A 26031-nucleotide genomic window follows, 5' to 3' on the forward strand; every position below is an offset into this window, starting at 1 on the left:
TTCGATGCACCATTGTGCAGATTATAAGGACAGTTGCATTTAGAAAAAAAGTTTTGTTGTTGTTTAACTGATGCAACTATTTTCTCTCTCTTTCTTTCTTCTTTCTATGTTCTTTATATACGAAAATATGTTTACCTGACAGAATGGGGATACGGAAAGCGGAGGAGTGTCCAGGTCCAAGGAAGGGGGGAGGAGGAAAGAAGACATGCAACGTTATGTTATATTTTGGTTTTAAAAGCAAGAGAAAATGAAAAAAAAATTATAAAAATGGGTACTTGTGATATTGTAAAGTTGTTTTGGTGTACAATATGCACAAGTAAAATGCAACAGGTCCGGGTAAGGGAAGGTCTGCGGGACCAAAGGAAAGTGTGAGATCCGGTAGGGATCTAAGAGTTGAGGAGGTCTGGGAGACCGGGACGCCGACCATGACATGTAATTGAAAGAAGGGAAAATGAGTTGGAAGACGTGAGAAAGACAGCCGTCCTAGGTCAGGTCCCCAACACCACGGACACCCCTGAAGAAGGAAGGCGGGCGCTGGTAATGATCTGGAAGGTAAGAGACCTCGATCATGGCGTACCGAATAGTGAAAGGTAACAGAAGGGGAGAGTAGGGGAAAGATACACGCCGTAGAGAGAATACGGGTGCACCTTGCCCAGTCTGGAAGACGTCATGTGGCGTGCGCGCTGGTGAGTAGCGGTAGGCTGCTCAGAGCATAGTGCTCCCAGTATGGTTCGGCCCCCGCAGATAGTGGGTGTGGCTCAACAGCTGGTCCAACAACAGGATGTAGGTGTAGCTTCAGAACGACGAAGGCAGGGTTGACGATTGTCGAGGACGACAATGGACAAAGGAAGGGGGAGTGTAGGGAAGGTGACCTGACGTACGGACGGACGTGTCAGAATGGAGAAAGATAGGTTTGCACAGTTTAGGTAGGTGTCAGTAATATAGTGGGAAACAGCTAGGAAAGTGTAGGTGACGTGCAGTACCTTGGGATGACCATTAGATGGCAGGGTGGAGTGTGAGCAAAGGACGTGACATCAGCTTAGGGCTTTAGAAACCGTTGGTCATGGGAGGCGGAGTGACAGTTAGAGTGACAGTTTCAAGGAACCGGGAGAGCTATAAATATTGAGGGAGGGTTCCAGAAAGTTCCAGTCCCCAGGGGGAGCTCAGGTGACAGGAGGACTGTGACAGTCTTTGCGCTCTGAGGAGAATCTTACCAGGGGGACTGAGGAGAGAGAACGTCAGGGGGGTGGTCCTGACAGGAAGATACCGCAGAAGAGACGAGGCAGTGAGTGCTATATACCGTATTTGACACGACGACTGACCAGTGAAAGCGCTGTTGGTTATTGGGCCTAGGGCGGCCACAGTTGCGGACCTGTCAGGAGCGTCAAACACTGAAGGAGGGACGGTACGCATATGTACGTCCCTATTGTAAAAGTACGGTGTGTAAACGGCTCTAGAAACGGAGGGCCGACAAGTGAAGAAACGTGCGGTGTGCTGCGGAGGCCGTCAGGCGGACGGCAAGTAAAGAAATAAACTTGGACCTGTTGCACCCAGTACCTGCCTCCATCTTGTCTCTGTCATCTCTGCGCGGTTGTGAAAGAGGGACCACCCCCCCCAGCTCGGCCCACCACCGACCCTACATGTGATCTACAAAAATGATCACCAGTAAATAAAACGGAACGCGGATGAGATTGGCGCAGAATATTGTACAAACTGGAATTAAAGGGAAAATTCTAGAGTATAAATGTCAGATATAAATAAATGTGTAATCAGATGTCAGATCCAGTCTGCGGCTCAGTATTACTGCAAAAAATGACATGACAGGATTCCTATCTATCTATATACAATAAGTGTCCTTCTGTCTCCTGGGATTCAGCATTCTTATATAGAGCAGGCTAAATTCAAGTCAGCTAAAGGGCCCGGTCCCTCTGCCAGCTAGGAAATAGCCGACTCTGTGTGAGAAAGCTAAATCCCAGTGCACAGAAGGACCAGGTCCTTTAGCCTGCTAGGTCTAGTATTAAAACACTCACAGGGACCTGGTCCTTTAGGCGACTGGGATTTAGCTGTCGCAGAAGAGTAGGCTAAATTCTAGTTGGCAGAAGGACCTGGTCCTTTAGGCGACTGGGTTTTAGCTTTCTCACAGAGAGCAGGCTAAATCCAAGCTGGCAGAAGGACCTGGTCCTTTAGCCTGCTAGGTCTAGTATTACAATACTCACAGGGACCTGGTACTTTAGCCAACTAGGATTTAGCTTTCTCACAGAGAGCAGGCTAAATCCAAACTGGCAGAAGGACCTGATCTTTTAGCCTGCCAGGTCTAGAATTAAAACACAGGGACCTGGTCCTTTATCCAACTGGGATATAGCTTTCTCACAGAAGAGTAGGCTACATTCAAGTTGGCAGAAGGACCTGGTCCTTTAGGCGATTGGGATTTAGATTTCTCACAGAGAGCAGGCTAAATCCAAGTTGGCTGAAGGACCTGGTCCTTTAGCCTGCTAGGTCTAGTATTAAATCACTCACAGAGACCTGGTCCTTTAGCCAACTGGGATTTAGCTGTCGCAGAAGAGTAGGCTAAATTCTAGTTGGCAGAAGGACCTGGTCCTTTAGGCTACTGGGTTTTAGCTTTCTCACAGAGAGCAGGCTAAATCCAAGCTGGCAGAAGGACCTGGTCCTTTAGCCTGCTAGGTCTAGTATTACAACACTCACAGGGACCTGGTACTTTAGCCAACTAGGATTTAGCTTTCTCACAGAGAGCAGGCTAAATCCAAACTGGCAGAAGGACCTGATCTTTTAGCCTGCCAGGTCTAGAATTAAAACACAGGGACCTGGTCCTTTATCCAACTGGGATATAGTTTTCTCACAGAAGAGTAGGCTAAATTCAAGCTGGCAGAAGGACCTGGTCCTTTAGGCGACTGGGATTTAGATTTCTCACAGAGAGCAGGCTAAATCCAAGTTGGCTGAAGGACCTGGTCCTTTAGCCTGCTAGGTCTAGTATTAAAACACTCACAGAGACCTGGTCCTTTAGCCAACTGGAATTTAGCTGTCGCAGAAGAGTAGGCTAAATTCTAGTTGGCAGAAGGACCTGGTCCTTTAGGCGACTGGGTTTTAGCTTTCTCACAGAGAGCAGGCTAAATCCAAGCTGGCAGAAGGACCTGGTCCTTTAGCCTCCTAGGTCTAGTTTTAAAACACTCACAGGACCTGGTCCTTTAGCCTGCTAGGTCTAGTATTAAAACACTCACAGGCACCTGGTCCTTTAGCCAACTGGGATTTTGCTTTCTCACAGAGAGCAGGCTAAATCCAAGTTGGCTGAAGGACCTGGTCCTTTAGGCAACTGGGATTTAGCTTTCTCACAGAGAGCAGGCTAAATTCAAGTTGGCAGAAGGACCTGGTCCTTTAGCCTGCTAGGTCTAGTATTAAAACACTCACAGGGACCTGGTCCTTTAGCCAACTAGGATTTAGCTTTCTCACAGAGAGCAGGCTAAATCCAAGCTGGCAGAAGGACCTGGTCCTTTAGCCTGCTAGGTCTAGTATTAAAACACTCACAGGGACCTGGTCCTTTAGCCAACTAGGATTTAGCTTTCTCACAGAGAGTAGGTTTAATCCAAGCTGGCTGAAGGACCTGGTCCTTTAATCTGCTAGATCTAATATTAAAACACTCACAGGGACATGGTCCTTTAGCCAACTGGGATTTAGCTTTCTCACAGAGAGCAGGCTAAATTCAAGTTGGCAGAAGGACCTGGTCCTTTAGCATCCTAGGTCTAGTTTTAAAAACTCACAGGACCTGGTCCTTTAGCCTGCCAGGTCTAGTATTAAATCCTCATGGATAAAATATTTTTTTTTTTCGGACTCACTGTGCGCTGCTTCACAAAGTTTCTAATTAGAAACTTCGAAACGCGCTGGGAATTAAACTGTTAAAACCCTTCATGCTGTACTACTGAACTTTGTCAAGCAGCGCACAGTGAGTCCGAAAAAAAAATATTTTATCCATGAGGATTTACATTGGCGGTCACGGAGTGGACCTTCGGGCGTGCAGCAGCTGACAGTCGATTATATGCTTTCATCTCCCCTGGAAAAGGTGAGTGAACTTCCTACCATTTATTCTCAATACCACCCAGATAAGACCCTATTGCGCCCTTTTTTTCCTTCAGCTTCTTTTATAATAGGTCTAGTATTAAAACACTCACAGGCACCTGGTCCTTTAGCCAATTGGGATTTAGCTTTCTCACAGAGAGCAGGCTAAATCCAAGTTGGCTGAAGGACCTGGTCCTTTAGCCTACTAGATCTAATATTAAAACCCTCACAGGGACCAGGTCCTTTAGTCAACTATGATTTAGCTTTATCACAGACAGCAGGCTAAATCCAAGTTGGCTTAAGGAACTGGTCCTTTAGCCTGCTAGATCTAATATTAAAACCCTCACAGGGACCAGGTCCTTTAGCCAACTGGGATTTAGCTTTCTCACAGAGAGCATGCTAAATTCAAGTTGGCACAAGGACCTGGTCCTTTAGGCGACTGGGATTTAGCTTTCTCACAGAGAGCAGGCTAAATTCAAGTTGGCAGAAGGACCTGGTCCTTTAGCCTCCTAGGTCTAGTATTAAAACACTCACAGGCACCTGGTCCTTTAGCCAACTGGGATTTTGCTTTCTCCCAGAGAGCAGGCTAAATCCAAGTTGGCAGAAGGACCTGGTCCTTTAGCCAACTGGGATTTAGCTTTCTCAAAGAGAGCAGGCTAAATGCAAGCTGGCAGAAGGACCAGGTTCTTTAGCATAATAGGTCTAGTATTAACACTCACAGGGACATGGTCCTTTAGCCAACTAGGATTTAGCTTTCTCACAGAGAGCAGGCTAAATTCAAGTTGGCAGAAGGACCTGGTCCATTTGGCCAACAGTTATAGTAGTAACCCCTTCACAACGCATGATTCAGTTACGTCATATATCATAAAAATATAAGACAAAAAAATCGCTTTTGCTCCATTTTAAAAATACACAAATTTGGAATTGACGTGTTCAGAAAGGTCTGATCAGTCAAAATCTAAAATAATCTGATCGGTAAACGGCATAGGCCTTTTCACACTTCAATTATTTGACGTCAGTCAAAATCTGCCGTTTTTATAAAAAAACGGATCCGCCATTTTTTTGGCGGATCCGTTTTTTCCCCCATAGACTTGCATTAGCGGCGGATTTTGACTGATGGTTGTCTGTCAAATCCGTTTTTTGACAGTTCCGTTTGAATTTTAGCGTCCGCCGGCCGGAGTAGACGGACAATGTAACGCTTTTTTTCTTTCTCTCTATCAGTTCCTTTAAATTTCAAGTACTTAGTGGCTGCAGCAGATCCATCCAAGAAACGGATCCGGTGGCATCCGTTTGTTGCAAAACGGAAACGGATCCGTTTTTTCACACTTTGGCAGATTGCAACTGACGGCAAACAACTGAAGTGTGAAACAGGCCTTAACGAGAAAAAAAATTGAAACGTCATAATTACGTATTTTTTGCTCCATTAAAAAACCCCACAAATGTGGAATTGACGTGTTCAGAAAGGTCTGGCTAATCAAAATCTAAAATAATCTGATCGGTAAACGGCATAACGAGAAAAAAACGAAAGCCATAAAAACATTTTTTTTTGGTCGCCGCAACATTGCAATAAAATGAAATGAGAGGTGATCAAAACATGACATCTGCGCCAAAATGGTATCAATAAGAACGTCCCGCGAAAATAAAAAAAAATCCCAACGGTGATGTGGATGGAACAATAAAAAAGTTATGGGAAGGAAAAAAAAACGGAAAATCGCACGAGGGTTAAAACACTACTAGGTGCATGCATGGAAAAAAAATCTGTGGTTGTGTGATCTACAAAAATGATCCCCAGTAAATAAAACAGGAGGCGGATGAGATTGGCGCAGAATATTGTACAAACTGGAATTAAGGGGAAAATTCTAGAGTATAAATGTCACATATATATAAATGTGTAATCAGATGTCAGATCCAGTCTGCGGCTCAGTATTACTGCAAAAAATGACATGACAGGATTCCTATCTATCTATATACAATAAGTGTCCTTCTGTCTCCTGGGATTCAGCATTCTTATATAGAGCAGGCGAAATCCAAGTCAGCTAAAGGGCCCGGTCCCTCTGCCAGCTAGGAAATAGCCGACTCTGTGTGAGAAAGCTAAATCCCAGTGCACAGAAGGACCAGGTCCTTTAGCCGACTTGGATTTAGCCTCAACCCTGACATGACGCCATTCACAGGCCCCCCCGGAGCTGTCCTCACACCGCCTGACAGGACGCGGGTCACAGGCCCCCGGAGCTGTCCTCACACCGCCTGACAGGACGCGGGTCACAAGCCCCCGGAGCTGTCCTCACACCGCCTGACAGGACGCGGGTCACAGGCCCCCCCTTCCCCGGAGTTGTCCTCACGTGGTCTTGTCTTCTAGTCACCTGACGGTGGTGGGCGTGGCTCACGGCTGGCTGACCTCTGATGTTGAGTTGGCAATTCTGCTGCATGAGTTTAGTGCTGAGAGGCGGAGACTGAGCTGCGGCCGCTACACGGTGTGTAGATATACAGTGTATGTGCATGTGTGTGTGTATATATATATACACGTGTGTGTAATCTATAATGTGCATGTGTGTATATGTGTAATGTGTATGTAATGTATTTGTATGATGTATATGTGTACAATGAGCATATGTGTATATATATATGTAATGTGCATCTGTGTGTTATGTAATGTGTGTATAATGTGTTTGTGTGATGTATATGTGTGTAATATGGATACGTATGTATATAATGTATGTGCAGAATATATATTTGTGTAATGTGCTTGTATGATGTATCTGTAAAATGTGTGTGAAATGTGCATCGTGTATGTGGATTTATGTATGTGTGTATTTGTATATGTACATCGATAATGTGTGTGTGTGTGGATTTTTATGTATGTGTGTTTTTATGCTTTTTATATGTGTATATAATAATACCGGCACAAATATAAATATAGGCCCACATGCATATAGTACGTGTTGTGTGTGTGTGTATACACTATATGCATGTTTACTTGCTTCATGATTATTCTAGTGTATAGAAATTTGTTATATACTCAACCTCTCTCTCTATATTACATGTATGTATATACAGTACTCACAAGCAGTTAGGGATATTTGGCTTTTGGGCCAAATTTATGGAAAACATAAACATTTCCCGCTACAGTGATATTTTTTTTCATTAAAGTCGGGCATTTACATAAAAGGAGCAATGTGGATTTCCTCATCTCAAACAATTTATTGGAACAAAAGCTAACAGCAGCGGTGGGTATATCCCGAAAAATGTCAGTGTCTCAGGAACTTGTCATGTGGCCAGTCTGGCCCTGGACGTGACACTTGGGAGCTTCTCGTCTCCCTTTACATGTGCCTGGAGCTGTGTGGCATTCATCATCCGGTTCCTGAGGCCATCATTCACAATGAAGCGGTCTTCAGTGTGGGATGTGGCCAAAGGATGTCCACTTCTCTGCCTTTCTGTGACTCTTCCAGTCTCTATCTCTGTTGCATCCCGCTGATGACTCTGTGGCACTCTAAGCTCAGTGATCACTCCCGTCTGAGAACGTCCCGCTTGAGACCTCACAATGGCAAGGTCCTGCTGGTCAATATTTAGGTTAGGCTACTTTCACACTTGCGTCGGTACGGGCCCGTCGCAATGCGTCGGGCCGACGTACCGACGCGCGTTGTGAAAGATTTGCACAACGGGGCAGCGGATGCAGTTTTTCAACGCATCCGCTGCCCCGTTGTAATGTCCAGGGAGGAGGGGGTGGAGTTTCGGCCGCGCATGCGCGGTCGAAAATGGCGGACACGACGAAAAAAAAAACGTTACATGTAACTTTTTCTGTGCATCGCGGCCGCCAAAACACGACACATCCATCGCACGATGGATGCGATGTGTGGCCATACGTCGCAATGCGTCGCTAATGCAAGTCTATGGAGAAAAAAACATCCTGCGGGCAACGTTGCAGGATGCGTTTTTTCTCCAAAACTGCGCATTGCGACGGACGCTAGTGGTGTGAAAGTAGCCTTAGGTGTCATCTTGGTCTCACGATGAGGAGAACTGTTTAATATCAATTCTAACTGAACACCCTCATTTATTGGCCGATTCGTGGATCAAACACCCGTTGTGAATTTTGACATTAAGCTCCTTGTTAGAGAACAGCAAGTTGTGCACTAAGTACTGAAACATTGAACAGTTGGACACGGGCATCCAAAAGTCTACAGACGTCACATTAAGGTCACCTCAAAAGGATAGAGGCCATTGTAGGATCATCAAAAAATTTCACCAAAAAGCCAAATATCCCTAATGTTTTGTGAGTAGTGTATGTTTATATATTTATGTGCACATATACATATTATATACACCCACACATACAAATAAATGTATAAACATACTACATATGAGCACACATATATAAATACACAATACGTATAGACATAAATATCCATGGCTATTCGCATGCTTTATGATTCTTCTAGTTAGTATTTGTTCCATCCTGTCCATGTAACTACTACCGTGGCTTAGAATGTCGCGTGACCCGTTTACCCATCCAACCGTAAGGCCTCATTCAATCCTGATCAGAGCGTCGTCAAAGTGTCCTCCGATTTTCTTCTACGTGGAGAAATTTAAAAAAATGGATCCACCTTCTCCATTCTGAGGCTAAGTTCACACGTACCGGAACTCTCGCGGAAATTACCGCGAGAATTCTGGAATTCCATTCCGCGGGAAAATCGCATTTTAAATTCCCGCAATTTTCCCGCGGAAAAACTAGCATTTTGCAAGCGTCATTAGCTTGCAAAATGCTTGCGTTTTCCAAGCGATCTGTAGCATCGCTTGGAGAACTGATTGACAGGTTGGTCACACTCATCAAACACAGTGTTTGACAAGTGTGACCAACTTTTTACTACTGAGGCCGCCTATGCAGCATCAGTAGTAAAAGATAAAATGTAAAAAAAAATAAAAAATGGTGTGATTCTTACCTTCAGACGTCCCGCGCAGCCATTCCCAGTAATCCTTTGCGAAAATGCCCGCGATGACGTCACGCGAATGACCGCGATCCCGCGAGAACGGACGCCATCGTGGGCATTTTCGCAAAGGATTACTGGGAACGAGAGCGTGGAGAACGGCGGGAAGGCTGTGCGGGACGTCGGAAGGTAAGAATAACAATATTTTTTATTTTCTATTTTTTACAGGGATATGGTACCCAAAGCCCGGAGGACAGTCTCCTCTCCTCCGGACCGTGGGTACCATCCGCAAATGTTCTGCTTACCTTCCGCATGGTGTGCACAGCCACATGCGGGAAGTAAGCGGAACAATGCATTCCTATGGGTGCGGGATCGCCGCGATTCCGTAAAATTAATGAGCATGCTGCGGTTTTTACCGCGAAGCGATTCCGCCGTGGTAAAAACCGCAGCATTAGCACAGAATTGCGGAATCCCATAGGAATGCATGGGATGCTTATTTTTTGCGTTTTCGCGGCAAAATCGCGCGGTTAAACCCGCCGCGGAAACGCGAAAAAAAATCAACGTGTGAACTCAGCCTGACAGTTTGTAAAATTCCGCAAGAGGACGTCATCCGACTGCGGTCTTATATTTTTTCCATGGACCCCACTGACTTGCATTGCTGATTATGATCTGACATTCGGATCAAAATGGGACACGTCTCCGGTATTTTCAGTGGACCCTCGGTCCTAGGTAAAAATCAGACGTATGAAAGGCACCAAACGACAGATGTGCTGCGTTGTACTTTTAACCTTGCCATCGTTCAATGCTTTGTATTTCATTTTTGGAGAGGTGTGGTAGTGACCAAAAAAAATGCAATTTTGACATTTCAATTTACCTTGCAGCATAAAGTTTTTATTTTCATAAACCAATATATTGATTTTTTTTTTTTTTCTTTAATAGACAATTATCTTTTAACTTTCAGCAGGTTTTTGCCATGTAATCTGGAGAGCAGCATGTTGTAGGGGCAGAGACCCTGATTCCAGCAATGTGTCACTTATTGGGCTTCATGTTACCATATGAATGAAATCAGTGTTTTATCTGGAGGAGATTATCACTACAGGACTAGGTGTCTTGCACCTCTTAGTCCAACCCCCACCTCCACCATTGATTGGCAGTTTACTCTGTCGCCTCATTGGGGGACACAAGACCTTGGGTGTTATGCTTTCTGTCCACTAGGAGGCGACACTATGCTTAATCTGAAAAAGATTTGGCTCTGGCTCCTCCTCCACAGTATACACCCCTGGGCGGCATCCGCCTTACACCATAAGAAGATTCTTCTTGACACAAATGAAGAAAAGAGGGTCTCTCTGAGACTCCCGGCATGGCTCCCTCCTCGGTCCTCTTTTTAGCGGTACCCGGTTGAGATAGAGATGGCTCTTCCCCATGTCGCTCCCTCCCCAGCCCTTCGGGTGCATGGTTCGAGGTCGAGAACCCCCCTCCTTCCCCAGGCCCTGGGCCTTTTGGGTTGAGGCTGAGGTGAGGAAGAATTCCTCCTGATGGCGGTGAAGCGCCCTCCCTAACCCCCTTTAGGGATGTTAGGTTGAGACGCCGCAGGTAGGAGCTGCGTTCGCAGCGCTAACTTTATTGTAGCCCCAGCACTGCTGTGGTCTGCTATGGGGCCGGGGGCTGCCATATTTGGGCCACAGTATGCAGGGATTCCTGTCCCTGCGGCAGCGTCAACCCTCTAAAGGGGTCAAAAAGACCCTTCACAGGGCTGCGCTGCGTATATAGGGGCGCCCGGGCGATATGGCACTCATCCGGGGGGGGTTTTGGTTCGTTTTCTGCCCCCCTCCGGACTACCGCGCCGCTCTGGAGACCTTCCCGGGCAGGATTTTGTACTTTAGACCGCGGCTTCGGCCTAAGCCGAAGCCGCCGCCCTTGTTACCGCCCCCGGCCTGCCCCCCTGGATGATGATAATGACGCTGCACAGCGTCATACAGGGGGCGGATCGAGCCGGGAAGGCGCGGTTTTGCCTGTCTGCGCGCCCTTTTTCTGCTCTCCGCCCCTCCTCCCTCCCACCTCTTTACCTCAGGGAAGACAGCAGCGCTGCTATATTGCTCAAGAACACTGCACAGTCTCCAGGGGGCGCAGAACCGAAGTTTTTCTGCTGGCGCCGGATCTAGGAGCACACCGGTGGGGTAAGGCACAGCAGGATATTATCCTGCTGTGGACGCAGACTCCCTATAGGTTCCCTATAGCGCTCCTCTGCATAGCCACCCCTGTAAGGTTTTTGGTCAGAATAACCTGCCGGCACTCAGTGCACTATGTCGGTCTCCAGGTCCGAAAGAAGAAGAAAAAAAAAAAGACAGGTTTATCTGCTGTTACGCAGTCTGTTCAGCCTGCAAAGCCAATCTTCCCAGTGGCAACATGCACCGTACTGCTAGAGTTGTTCCCAAAATGCTGGGTCAGTGCCCCAAGAGGCTCCTGTCACTGTTTCAACTCCACTGACATGCCGGTATGGGCCGCATCTATGTCACAGTCCATAGATACGCTGACTTCCACATTGCTTCAGGCTATGCAGGGTCATATCCCAGCTATAAGCGGACAGGCAGTCCCTGGCAATGCTAGTAGTGAACGGCCTCATAGGTCACGTTCAGCTACGTCCTCCCATGGCTCACGGTCGTCCCGCTCTAGGCAGAGACACCGTAATTCTAGGTCTCCTAGACCGTCTCGTTCCAGAGACGGGCGCAGCAGATCTCCACAGAAATCTTCGGGCATGGAAAAGTGGCGGTCCAGATCACCCTCCAGGCAACGCCTCAGCGATGCGCAGGATACAGAGGGCATCTGTGACTCCGAATCAGAAAAGCAAACATAGGAGTCTCAGGCTCCTTGTCCTCCTAGCAATACAGCGCTAGTTGAGGACATTATCACTTCTATTCATCGGGTGCTGGTTTTATCCAATGCTCCCCAAGAACCCCCAAAACATAAGATCTGTTTTGAGGGGTCCCTGAAGTCCCTAAAGTTTTTTTCTGATCACCCAAGCTTTCAGGACATCCTTGATAAGCATTTTTCGCAGCCTGCCAAAAAATTCGCCAACCGTAAATAAAACCGTAAAAAAGGGCTAGATACTCTTTTTTTCTCAAAAAGACCAAGAAGTGGACAGATCCACCGGAAATCGATCCCCCTATCTCTAAGCTTGCAGCACAGTCTCTCCTCTCACTGCCAGATAGCTCAACCCTGAAGGATACAGCAGATCGGCAGGTTGAGCGCATGGCTCGTTCAATTTTTGAGGCTGCAGGAGCCTCCCTGGCTCCCGCGTTCACCTCAACGTGGGCAGCCACGGCCATTCTGGAATGGGCCAAAAGATTGCAGGAGAGCCTCCAAAAGTCTGCTCCTCAGATGTTCGATCAACTAGTTCACATAGCGGTGGTGGCAGATTACATACGCCTTGCAGCTTTTGATTCTGCAAGAGGCGTAGCAGGTATAGCAGGTATAGCAGCGAATGTAATTACAATCAGACGTATCCTCTGGCTGTGAGAATGGGAAGCGGACGCGTCTTCAGACAAGCCTCTTACGGATCTCCTGTACATCAGTGGGAGATTTTTTTCGGGGAAAAATTAGACAAGATGATTTCCAATGCCACGGGGGGTAAGAGTACCTTTCTTCCCCAACCGCAACCTAAACGTACGTTTAAGCGACGTAACCAGGCTAGGTTCCGGTCTTTTCGGAACTCCTCAGGCTATTCCGCTTCACGTCCTTCACAGAATTACAACCGTTCCCCCTCAAAGGGACAACCAAAGGACCGCACAGAGGACGGACAAGAATTGGCGGTCAACATCAGGCCAGGCAAAGCCCAAAGGAGGGAAATTCCAGAATTTCTCCTCGTCATGACTCACGAAATACGGAAGACACCCCACCTGTAGGCGGTCGACTTTTAATCTTTCAGCAAGTCTGGCTGCCTATTACAGAGGACAGGTGGGTCAAGGAAATAGTGTCTCTCTCTCTTTCAAGCAGGAGTCATAATACGGGTTCCCGAAAACGAGAGATTCCGAGGACTCTACTACAACCTATTCGTGGTTCCGAAAAAGGGAGGCAGCGTTCGGCCAATTCCTGGACCTAACGCAACTCAAAAAGTTTGTAAGAGTTCGGCAGTTTCGCATGGTGTCCCTTCAATCCATCATTGCGGCTATGGAACAGGGAGAATATCTCGCCTCCATAGACATACAAGAGGCATACCTGCACATCCCTATTGCGCCTGCTCATCAAAGATCTCTCAGGTTCACAATAGGGCAGAATCAGTACCAGTTCGTGGCTTTGCCTTTCGGATTAGCCACGGCTGCCAGAACATTCACCAAGGTTATGGCAGCCACCATGGATGTCCTACACTCCAGAGGCATTGTGGTCGTCCCATGTCTGGATGATCTACTCATCAAGGCACCTACTGTCAAAGACTGCGAAGACAGCGTCTCGATCACGATCAACACACTAACTAGTCTAGGCTGGCTAGTCAACTTTAAGAAGTCGTCAACTACTCCCGAGTCAGTCACTGATCTTCCTAGGGATCCTATTCGATACCTCCAGGGGTCTGGTACACCTTCCCAAGGACAAGGTACAAGCTATCCGCTGTGCAGTTCGCATGTTAATCCACATACCTTGCCGATCTCTTCGGTTTGCCAGGAGACTCCTTAGCAGGATGGCAGCAGCAATGGAGGTGGTACCATTTGCCCAGTTCCACCTCAGACCTCTTCAACTAGCCATTCTCAGATCCTGGGACAGGAACCCTTTCTCCCTCGAAAGGGAGTTCCGACTGACGGAGTCAACCAGGAAATCACTGTACTGGTGGCTCAATCCACCTGTACTGGCCAAAGGAAAATTCTTTCTTCCCAGTCGATGGAAAGTCCTGACCACCGATGCGAGTCTAACAGGATGGGGTGCAGTGCACCTACTTCACAGGGCACGTGGTCTCCAATAGAAGCGACCATGCCCATCAACATTCTGGAGATACGAGCTATCTTCCTGGCGCTAAAAGTTTTTTGCCATCTGCTGAAGGCCTCTCACATCAGAGTGCAGTCGGACAATGCCACGGCAGTGGCATATGTGAACCACCAAGGTGGGACTCGCAGTGCCCAGGCAATGAGAGATGTGGCGCGTCTCCTTCGCTGGGCAGAAAACAAGAAATCAGTACTCTCAGTCGTCCACAGTCCGGGTGTGGACAACTGGGAAGCCGACTACCTCATCAGACAGGAAATGGACTCGGGGGAGTGGTCTCTCCATCCCAAAATCTTTCGTCGGATCTGTTATCGCTGGGGGGACTCCGGACGTGGACCTAATCGCATCTCATCTCAATGCCAACGTCTCCATTTTCATGGCAAGGACACACGGTCCGAGGTTGCTCGGGGCAGATGCCCTGGTTCCGGACTGGACTTAGTTCCAGCTTCTGTACTTTTTCCCACCTCTTCCCCTGATGGCCAGAGTCATGAGGAAGATCAAACAGGAAGGAGTTCCGACCATCCTAATTGCGCCGGACTGGCCCAGACGTACATGGTACGCCGACATCCTTCAGCTTACAGCAGACACCCCTTGGCGTCTTCCAGACCGTCCCGATCCCCTGTCTCACGGCCTGTTCTACCACCAGAATTTAGGGACTCTCAATTTGACGGCGTGGTCCTTGAAACCTGAGTTTTAACCCAGGCAGGGTTTGCTCCAGACGTCATTAGAACCATGATCAGGGCACGGAAACCAGCTTCCGCCAAAGTTTATTATCGTACCCGGAAAACGTATTTTACTTGGTGCGACTCTCGCGGGCGAATTCCGTTCCCTTACTCTCTTCCGAAAGTTCTTGGTTTCCTTCAATCAGGTCTGGACGCCGGCCTATCCTTAAGATCGCTTAAGGGTCAGGTGTCAGCGCTTTCAGTGCTCTTTCAGAAGCGTATTGCTAACAAACCACAAGTCAGGACGTTTCTTCAGGGAGTCTCCAGATTGGTCCCTCCTTACAGACGTCCACTGGATACGTGGGACCTTAATTTGGTCCTAACTTCTCTACAGGCACCTCCTTTTCAACCTCTTAAGGAAGTTCCACTTTGAGTTTTATCACAAAAGGTGGTCTTCCTCGTGGCAATCACCTCGCTACGCAGGGTGTCTGAGCTGTCAGCGCTCTCCTGCAAACAGCTTTTCCTATTCTTCCACCAGGACAAGGTGGTTCTCCGTACAGTTCCATCCTTCCTTCCAAAGGTTGTGTCTGATTTCCACCTCAATGAGGGCATCTCATTACCGACCCTTTGCCCGGCTCCGGTTCATAGAGTGGAGAGGGCCCTGCATACGCTTGACCTTGCCAGGGCATTGCGTATGTGTGTGTCTAGGACTCCACCCTTCCGGAAGTCTGATTCCTTTTTTTTTCCTTATTCCAGAAGGCATTCGCACGGGTTTACCGGCTTCAAAAGCTACCCTTGCCAGGTGGATCAGGTCCACCATCCATGACGCCTACCGCCTAAACATTTCTCCTATTCCGGCCGGTATCACGGCACATTCCACACGGGCGGTAGGAGCCTCCTGGGCCATTCGACGCCAGGCTTCAGCACAACACGTGTGTAAAGCGGCCACTTGGACTAGCTTACACACGTTTACAAAACAATACAGTGTGCATACTCAGTCCTCAGTGGAAGTGAGTCTGGGTAGACGGGTACTGCAGGCGGCAGTGTCCCAAGTCTAGGGACCTGTCAGCACAATATTCGTCCATTGCTTCCCACCCAGGGACTGCTTTGGGATGTCCCAAGGTCTTGTGTTCCCCAATGAGGCGACAGAGTAAAGGAGATTTTTGTGTACTCACCGTAAAATCTCTTTCTCTTAGCCTCTAACTGGGGGACACAGCTCCCACCCTGTTGCCCTTGCGGGCTGTTATTATGTTGGGTACTCATATTGTTCCTTGAGCTGTACATAGTAGCCTTTGTTTATAGGCTTGGTTATGTTGGATTTGTTATCTCCTCCTACTGCTTGGGTACAAAAACTGAGGTAAGGCGGATGCCGCCCAGGGGTGTAAACTGTGGAGGAGGAGCCAGAGCCAAATCTTTTTCAGATTAAGCATAGTGTCGCCTCCTAGTGGACAGAAAGCATAACACCCAAGGTCTTGTGTCCCCCAATTAGAGGCTAAGAGAAAGAGATTTTACGGTGAGTACACTAAAATCTCCTTTTCTGTCTATGCACAGTGTACACAGAACGCTGCCAATCATTGTTGTGGGCGGGGTAATACAGAGCTCGGCATTCAGAGAACTGCTAGATGTGCAGCAGATAAACTGTGATTGTGTCATAACTTTGATACAATCCTGGAATCAGTGTCTCTGCCCCTACATTATGCTGCTATCAGATGAAGTAGCAAAACCCCCGTGACTGATTTAAAGGCGAATCTGTTACCAGGTTTTTGCTACAGCATGTGAGAGCAACATAATGTAGAGACAGAGACCCTGATTCCAGTGTTGTGTCAATATGTCTACAGCAGTCTCTGCGTTCTCTGAATCCTAATCTCTGTATAACCCGGCCTACTCCACTTATTGACAGCTTTCTCTGTACACTGCGCATAGGCAGAACACTGCCAATCATTGGTGGGGGCTTGGTTGTGTATCCTGCACTGAATAGCAGCAGCATTACTAGTCCTCTAGTCATAATCTCCTGATGATAAAACAATGATTGTATAAAAACTACAGCAAGCAGCCCAGTAAGAGACACTTCACTGGAATCAGGGTCTCTGTGATATACTGTTCTCAGGTGGGGTAACAGCAAAAATCTGCTGACAGATTCCCTTTAAAACTTTGTTTTTGGCCATTTTTTCACTTTCAAGAAGATGCTGTAGCTGCGGGCAGCCTGTTATGGAGCAGAAGAGTGAGCGTTTACTAGTGCAGTGTTGTGGGAAAAGATCAGTATATCGTGTCATTTCTTTATATAAACCCATGGGTGATCCTACTTGATGATTGATAGCGAACTCTTAATGCACGCTTAGGGGCGCTGTCAGATGGCCGTATAACTGGGACGGGGGTCACAACACAATGCTCGGACTGGCTGTCGGCTCTCCCGACCCCAGCGTGACACCATGTATTTCTGTGCAGCTGTCATGCTCGGGTCGGGAGAGCCGACGGCCAGTCCAGCGTTGTGTTGCTTTCCTCGTCTGTGTTTTACAGCATCTGACTCTTCCTTGGTAGTCATAGTGGAAAAATATTACAGGTGAACGGTGTGTTTGTGCTCTGTTCACATGGATTTGTGCGGAATATGCACTGGAACTCAGTAGAAAACTGGTCAATCTGAACATGGCCTAATACAGTGGAGAGCTCACCTGAACTTCAGGGCAGAGCTTCACTTTACCAACAAGTGCAAAAAAGAGAAATAAACCCAATAAGAGTACACAACCCAATATCACAAATACTTGTCCAAAGCATAAAGGGGCATTCTCAATATTTCATAAATGTCTCACAAATGCAATTCCCACCTGTTGGACCAATATCTTTCCAATTTTATGGGATTTTCAAACATTTATGGAATTCCGCTATTTCACCATAACCTTTCTCTATTAGAATTCTTTATTGTTTTGTTTTTCCTTTTGGAAATGAATATGTTTCCATTTTTAATTGTTTTTTTCCTATGAACTGTGACACAGTCAACCTTGATTGGAATATACCAGACAGTCGTTAGTTGTTGGTTTAGTCCCACATTTTCAGGAGGAATAACAGAGGGACATCACAATGCAAGGTTCTAGAATAAGACGTTCCAGGATTATTTCGTATGGAATACAAGTAGAGCTGATTTTTCTAAACTGTTAACTATTGTGAAGATACCAACGTTTTTTTTTGGGTTTTTTTGCATTGCAGGATAGAAAATTAACCATAAACTGACCAAACGTAATCATCCAAAATGTCATGCCGCAAAGGTAAAAAAATGTTTACATATTTTTCTGAAGTTTATTGATTTGTTATTGTATTGTTTAAAGGGGTTGTTCAGGACAGTTGTGTTTTATAACTGTGGTCTTAAGAACTAACGCCAACTACTTGCCCGGTTTACGCTGCAGTCATTGGCCGCTTCTGCCGGCGATTCTACTGCTTCATGTCAACAGAGCAGCCCGGAAGAGGAAGCCTATTGAAGGAGCGTGACTGGCGATGTCATGCTGATTGACTGCCGGCTCCCTGCTGTCAATCAGCATGACAACAGCAATCACGCCTTTTCAGCAGGGCAAAATAGAAGCTGCTGCTCTGTCGACGGAAAACATAGCATCGCCGGCACGAGTTGTCAGTGACAACAGTAGTTGCCGCCGGGCACAACAGGCAGGCAGGTAGCTACTACCGGCCTGTTAGTTCTTAGGACAATAGTGAAAAAATAAATTAAATAGTCCTGGATAAACCCTTTAAAATCAGAATTATTAGGGTTAATGGTGAATTACATGCTTGTCTGAATTACACACTTACATCTATAAACTCCTATCTCCTAGTAAATATAGTGATTGTAGTATTGGCGGCGGTCATCTTCCTCATCGTCCTGCACCATAATCTGCTGGGCCTGAGCGATATATTAAAGAGGCAGAGCTCAGGTGAGAACATTTTCAGAAACATCTCTGAATTTATGTTTTTTTTCCGGCATTTACTAGAACTGTATTCTGTATTTTTTGGATTCGGCTTCTGAAGTTTTTCCCATCTACACCTTTGCCCTCAGCTGATTTTCCATATCTACCATCTTTTTCTTGCCTAGATGCCAGCCCTGTCGGGTTTCAGCGTATTGATTTCCTCCCTGAGGCTCCAGAGGAGAAGAATAAAGTGGAGGTCCCTGTGGTTATTACTGCCGTAGAAAGCCGACTCGGAGGCGTCATTGCGGCAATAAACAGTGTTTCCAGTAATACACAGTCCAGTGTCACTTTCTACATTGTGACTATGAATGATACCAAGGAACATCTCAGGTATAACTGTCTCCGCCTGGGAGGATTGGGGTTAGGTCCCTGGGGTTTATCACAACCATTTATTGCAGGATTGGATTCATGTGACACATTTTTAAGAGCTAAAACGTAGAAATAAACCCTTAAAACTGTACTGCTCAAAAATTAGGGAATGCGTAAATCGCACATCGGATCTCGGTGAAGAAAAGATTGAAGTTGAAAATTATTTACTGATATAAATTGTGTAATCAGAGGTCAATGGAAACCACAATCATCATCCAATGAGGATTGGATTCCAAATCATACGAAAAGCAAAAAATTGAAATCACGGGCAGACCATTCTGTAAAAATTCATGATGGCAACTCGTAGTGTGTCTCAGTGGTTTGTGTGGCCCCCCCACGTTCCTGTACAATATCTGGGCATGATCTTAATGAGATGGTGGATGGAGTTTTGGAGGATCTCCTAACAGAATTAGATCAGGTCATCACTGAGCTCCTGGATAATCTGGCACATCATGAGATGCATTGATGCAAAATATCCCAGGATTTCTCAACTGGATTCAGGTCTAAGGAGCATGAGGCCCAGTCATTGGCATGAATGGCTTTGTCATCCAGGAACTGCCAACACACTCTGTCCACTTGAGGTCAAGCGTTGTCCTATACCAAGAGGAACCCAGGGATCACTACCCTAGCGTAAGGTCTGACAATGGCTCCCGGAATTTTATCCCAGTGCTTAGCATCCGTCAGGGTACGTTGACTATTATGTGGACTTTGTATGACCCTCCAATCGTATGCCTCCCCAGGCCATCACTGACCCACCACCAAACTAGTCATGCTGGATGATGCTGCAGGCAGCATAAAGTTCACCACAGCATCCCCAGACTTCCCTGTCATGTGGGCTTAGTATGAACCTGCTTTCCTTTGTAAAGATTCAGCCCCTATGGCAGATTTGTCAATTATAGATGCCAATTGAGCTGCACGGTGCTGAGGTGTGAACACAGGTCTTATTGTAGGACGTCCTGATGGATGATGGAGTCCGGTTTTCATAGTTTGATAAGAAGAATGCGCGCCAGTATCCGCTGGATGTAATTTTGCATCGCTGTGGCAGTGCCCCTTCTGTTCCTCCATGCTCAAAGGAGCAGATACCTGGTTCATGCCCTTCTACAGCCATGTCCAGTTCCCTGGTGTCTGCTCCATGCTTTTGAGACTGTCCTGGGAGACACACCAAACCTTGAGATGGCACAAATGGATGTGCCATCCTGGAGGAGCTACACTCTCTGTGCAACCTGAATAAGCTGCAGGTACCACCTTATGCTACCAGGAACGACAGACGTTAGAGAAGAATTAGAAAGGCAAAGGAAAGAGAAATTGCCTTTGCCCAGCACCTGCACAACCATTCCCTTTTTTTTGGGGGGGGGGGTGTCTTGCGGCTGCTTCTCCAGTGCTTCTGTAGTCACTTTCATTTGCACCAAAGCAGGTAAAGTGTATTCCCAATCACTTCTGCTTCCTAACTGGTCAGATTTATGTCCTTGAAGCTAATTGACTTGGGTTATTCACTGATATGGAGGTGTTCTCTTAATTATTTGATCAATGCACAAACTACCATACACTGATGAACAAGGCTGTGGAGTCGGTGTCCACTTTGATGGAGTCTGTATATTATGGACTGACTCTGACTCCTAAAATATGTAATAAATTGAGTTCAGTAGTTCAGTGCAGGATGTGTTGTAAATGTTTTCATAAGAATTTTGGAAAGCTATGATGAATTGTCCTATAAATGTCTGTTCTGTTCCTGATATAAGGCTCTCTGCTTTTAGTGGAGATGAATCTGTGCTGCACTTTATGTACATGCTCAGTAGTGACCAGTACTGTGGGGTCGTAGATGAGATGAATCTGTTCTGCACTTTATGTACATGCTCAGTAATGACCAGTGCTGTGGGGTCGTAGTTGAGATGAATCTGTGCTGCACTTTATGTACATGCTCAGCAGTGACCAGTGCTGTGGAGTCGTAGTGGAGATGAATCTGTGCTGCACTTTATGTACATGCTCAGTAGTGACCAGTGCTGTGGGGTCATAGTGGAGATGAATCTGTGCTGCACTTTATGTACATGCTCAGTAGTGACCAGTGCTGTGGGGTCATAGATGAGATTAATCTGTGCTGCACTTTATGTACATGCTCAATAGTGACCAGTGCTGTGGGGTCGTAGTGGAGATGAATCTGTGCTGCACTTTATGTACATGCTCAGTAGTGACCAGTGCTGTGGGGTCATAGATGAGATTAATCTGTGCTGCACTTTATGTACATGCTCAGTAGTGACCAGTGCTGTGGGGTCATGGATGAGATGAATCTGTGCTACACTTTATGTACATGCTCAGTAGTGACCAGTGCTGTGGAGTCGTAGTGGAGATGAATCTGTGCTGCACTTTATGTACATGCTCAGTAGTGACCAGCGCTGTGGAGTCGGAGTCAGTGGTTTGTCTTACCGACTCCACAGCTGATATATCTGAAATTCGAGCAGAAGTTTGGTAATCATTTTTCTTTCCTTCCTTCAGGACCTGGCTTATGGACTCTAAGCTTAAAAATGTCAGATATAAAATTCTGGACTTCGACCCTCAGGTCCTTGAGGGGAAAATAAGAGTGGATGAGCGCTTAAAACCAGTAAGTAAATGAAGATTACTTTACGAGGACATATATATTATTTGGTTTTAGTCATATCATCACTTGTATTCTTTCCTCCTTAGTTAACGTTTGCACGGTTCTACCTTCCTGATTTGGTCCCTGGAGTAGATAAAATCATATATCTGGATGATGATATTATAGTTCAAGGTAAAGTATTCTGTCTCACTTTTTGGGTATTTCAGTCTATAAAAATGATTAAGCTCAATGGTATTTTTAAGGCACAGCACCTTCCATGAGCAGTTGCACTCCCATAAAGGTTAGTTAGAGACCTAAAAAATACTTGAAAGGGAACATGCTGTAAAAAAAGAAATGTCATTAACCTGAAGATATCAAGGTTAAACTGCAGGTTAATAACGTTTTCTGAGAGCCCCTCTGCCAGGAGTAAATTAGCTTTATTCTACCTTGACTGCCCCTGACTTTTAGTCATAGAGATTACAAATCAAAAATGAAAAAAATGCGCACAATTACCCCATAATATAAAAACAAAATATTTTACCAAAAAATTAAGAAAATACAATTTTATTGAATTAAACAACTTGCCAGTAGATAAAACTGCAGGGGTAAATACATATTACCTTTATTTCATGTCTTCCCAGTGCTACTATTGGGCTTTCAGTCATAGAGGCGCAGCCAGTGCAGCTACAGTCGCCGCTCAGTACATAGTGAGTGCCCCAACAATGACTGAAAGCCGGCTGTAATGCGGAGTCTACTGTCAATCAGTGCCTGGGCGAGGTTACAGCCACTGCTCACTGTGCCCTGAGTGGTGACTGTAGCCACACCTGACGCGCCTCTGTCACTGAAAGCCCGAGGCTGCCCGGAGGAATAAAGTTAATTTCTTCCCGGCCGAGTAGCTTCAAAACACTAAAAACCTGATGATTAACCCCATATCTGCAGGTTAATAATATTTTTTTAAGTGACAGGTTTTTTTATCACGACATCCAGATTTAGAGTAATGTTGATTGTGATTGCCTTGTGTAGATAATGGAACTTTTTATTTGTATTTTTCTCTTTTTCTAATCTGATGCGTGTTCCATATAGGGGACATTCTGGAACTCTACAAAACCCCAATAAAAGTGGGATTCGCAGCAGCGTTCTCTGAAGATTGTGATTCGGTCACCTCGAAATACCTGGTCAGAGGAGCTGGTAGTCAGGTATAATAACCCTCCATATATCTTGGTCCTGTATAGTGACCATAAGTCCGATAAATAAATTCTATATGTTAATAGATCATATAACAATGAACATAGAAAGAAAACACAAGACTGGCGGACTGGCGGGAGAGGAGGAAAAAAAGTGGAGGATGAAATTAACTTATTCTTTAAGAAGGACCTGTCTGGAGGAGTGTTGTTTGCTTTTATTTTATTCCTGCGGCTCCCATGAGTATTCATTTCTCTTTTTTATTTTTATTTGTAAATCCGACATACAGTTTCAGAGATATGAGCCTTTTTATTTAGTGCTAATTTTTCTAGACTTTGCCAAGGGGGTGTGACTTACTAAATTTTCTGGGGGTGTGACTTTAGGCTGCTCTACATTACTACTTTGTGAGACCTGCCCCCTTGTAAAAGCTATCAAAATTAGCGCTAAATAAAAAGGCAAAAAAAAAAAAATGGAATACTCATCCATCCTACGGCTGTAGCACATGCAGGGGTTTCCTAACAAACAGGCAATCCCTGCACGTGTTGCGACTGTTGAACAGCCGCGGGGACTCAAACATATTTTTGAAGCACACCGAAGGCACTCGGTTACCCCCAAGCATGCTCAGATAACACCTTATCCCAGCACATTCGCTTGACCCTTCCTAATTCTAGCTAGAAAGCAATATTTCATCATAGAACTCCTTTACCTATGCCAGGTTATATATGGTCACAAAAGACCCCACATAAAATACAGTTCTGGAATTCCCATTACCGAAAATGAGTTGCAAACTACTAATAATGCATAAATATTTAAAATGAAGAGAAGTGTGCAACTCTGTAAAGAATAGGACTATGTTTACACGTTGCGTTTTTGCTGTGTGCTTTTTTTTTATGCTCTCTTGGCAGTAAAGAAGCTCTTTTTTTAAAAAGCAAGTTTTGCTGTATTTTTTTTGTGCCGCTCATATGTGTCATTTGTCCCCAATTTAATTAAATGAATTCAAGAAAAAAGCAGCAAAAATGCATGGTGTGAACACAGCCTAATACTAAATAGTGCAGAGTTTTTTCTTTAATTTATAAAGAAGTGGAAAAAGTGCCCACGCCTTCTAATGACTTTCCCATACAGAGCTGCCATTTATTCTTAATAATACAAAACCAATGTCATGGGATATATGTATGTATGTAAAAGGGGTCATTCATGACTAACATTGATGCTCTACATCTGCAGGATAGGTCATCAATATGAGATTGGTTGGGGTTGGACACTCGGCCCCCCCACTGATGAGCTAATATCTGCTTCAGCAGTGGTCGGGTATACACAGTGTATGGAGCGCAACATCATAGACTGCTCACCTCCGGCCACTGCTGGAGCAGATGCCTGCTGATTGGTGGGATGATGGACCCCAGAGAGCTGATATTGATGACCTCTCCTACAGATTGTCTTGGGCAATAAGTGAAAGTGATGGCACCCTCTTTCCTCACTATATCTGAAACTGAACCTGTCAAAGACTGAACTCCTGGTGTTTCCTCCCGCTACTAATGTACCTATACCCAAAGTTGCCATTTCCGTGTGTGGTTCCACTATTACTCCCCAGCAACATGCCCGCTGTCTTGGGGTCATACTTGACTCCGAGCTTTCCTTTGCCCCCCACATTCGATCACTGGCTCGCTCTTGTTATCTGCACCTCAAAAACATTTCTAGAATTCGACCTTTTCTTACGTTTGACTCCGCAAAAACTCTTACTGTTTCTCTTATTCATTCTCGTCTGGACTATTGTAACTCTCTTCTAATCGGTCTCCCTCTCACCAAACTCTCCACCCTCCAATCTGTCTTGACTGCTGCAGCCAGGATCATATTCCTCACCAATCGTTACACCGATGCCTCTACCTTGTGCCAGTCATTACACTGGCTACCCATTCACTCCAGAATCCAGTACAAACTTATTACCCTCACCCACAAAGCCCTTCATGGCTCAGCACCACCCTACATCTCCTCCCTTGTTTCAGTATACCACCCTACCCGCGCCCTCCGTTCTGCTGATGACCTGAGGTTAGCATCCTCAATAATCAGAACCTCCCACTCCCGTCTCCAAGACTTTATACGTGCTGCGCTAATTCTTTGGAATGCACTTCCCAGGTCAATACGATTAAGTCCGGAATCCCCACAATTTTAAGCGTGCCCTGAAAACGCATTTTTTCAGACTGGCCTATCGCCTCAACACATTAACCTAATCTATCCCTATGTGGCACAGCCAAAAGTTTTACCATAACCAGATTCCCTGCATCATGTTCCCACATTCTTTATGCATCCATTAGTCCTCTGTGTCTGTACTGTTACACACTTAACATTATGCAAATTGTCTCTTCAGAGAGGAAGAGAACTAGAACTCTAGTGCCATCTATTGGAGGTAGCAATCCTAAAAGTCAATGTTGACCCTTTAACGAACCTTCTTACATGACTTAGGATAAAAGCCAAGCCAGAATCTCCATTTGCAGACACTGTGTTTCGGGGTACTGCCCCTCATCAGTGCAAAGTGGGAGATCTGGTTTGGCTGTGAGAGAGGCGTCTGACCGATATCCAAGAAGTATCATTTCTCCTTATGGAGAGTGACATGCTAAGCATGTTGAGGTGAGGAAGACTTAAAGCCGCAATGCTCCTCTGGGAAATATGCTAATTATGCAAATTGTCTCTTCAGAGAGAAAGAGAACTAGAACTCTAGTGCCACCTATTGGAGGTAGCAATCCTAAAAGTCAATGTTGACCCTTTAACGAGCCTTCTTACATGACTTAGGATAAAAGCCAAGCCAGAATCTCCATTTGCAGACACTGTGTTTATGGCTGGTCCAAACAATCAGGGCAACTGTTACTACCCACCTTTTGTGTCTCCCTTTTTTTCCTCATAGATTGTAAGCTTGCGAGCAGGGCCCTCATTCCTCTTGGTATCTGCTATGATCTATGTGATTATTGTTATGCTGTAATGTCTATCGTCTGTACAAGTCCCCTCTGAAATGTAAAGTGCTGCGGAATATGTCGGCGCTATAGAAATAAAATGTATTATTGTTATTATCTTTGTCTCTTTCAGTATAATTACATCGGATATTTTGACTACAAGAAGGAGACGATCAGAAAGCTGGGCATGAAAGCCAGTACCTGCTCTTTTAACCCAGGGGTTTTTGTAGCCAATCTGACCGAATGGAAGCGACAGAATATTACCAGACAGATCGAAAAATGGATGGAATTGGATATTGCGTAAGTAATCGAGTGTCATTTCTAGGCGTCCGTTTGGACACTGCTCTTTGTTGCCCTCATTGCTTTGCACTTCGATGAAGGTTTTGGGGGTGTCCTGTC

At 45.8% G+C, this 26031-nt stretch overlaps 1 protein-coding gene across 1 annotated transcript in view; it reads left to right on the forward strand.

Annotated features, from left to right (window-relative positions):
* The first annotated feature begins 6354 nt into the window (after nt 1-6354).
* GLT8D1 (glycosyltransferase 8 domain containing 1) overlaps nt 6355-26031 on the forward strand; it is a 26527-nt gene continuing 6850 nt past the window's right edge. Inside the window, exons 1-8 of the mRNA XM_073574308.1 lie at nt 6355-6539; nt 17819-17877; nt 18433-18531; nt 18690-18894; nt 21424-21529; nt 21613-21697; nt 22589-22701; nt 25766-25932. Of these exons, the coding sequence (XP_073430409.1) occupies nt 17862-17877; nt 18433-18531; nt 18690-18894; nt 21424-21529; nt 21613-21697; nt 22589-22701; nt 25766-25932 (791 nt within the window). The 5' untranslated portion in view covers nt 6355-6539; nt 17819-17861. The remainder of the gene's footprint in view (nt 6540-17818; nt 17878-18432; nt 18532-18689; nt 18895-21423; nt 21530-21612; nt 21698-22588; nt 22702-25765; nt 25933-26031) is intronic.

Source organism: Dendrobates tinctorius, unplaced genomic scaffold (genome assembly GCF_039654945.1).
Source record: "Dendrobates tinctorius isolate UK_male_01 unplaced genomic scaffold, ASM3965494v1 ptg000038l, whole genome shotgun sequence".
NCBI lineage: Eukaryota > Metazoa > Chordata > Amphibia > Anura > Dendrobatidae > Dendrobates > Dendrobates tinctorius.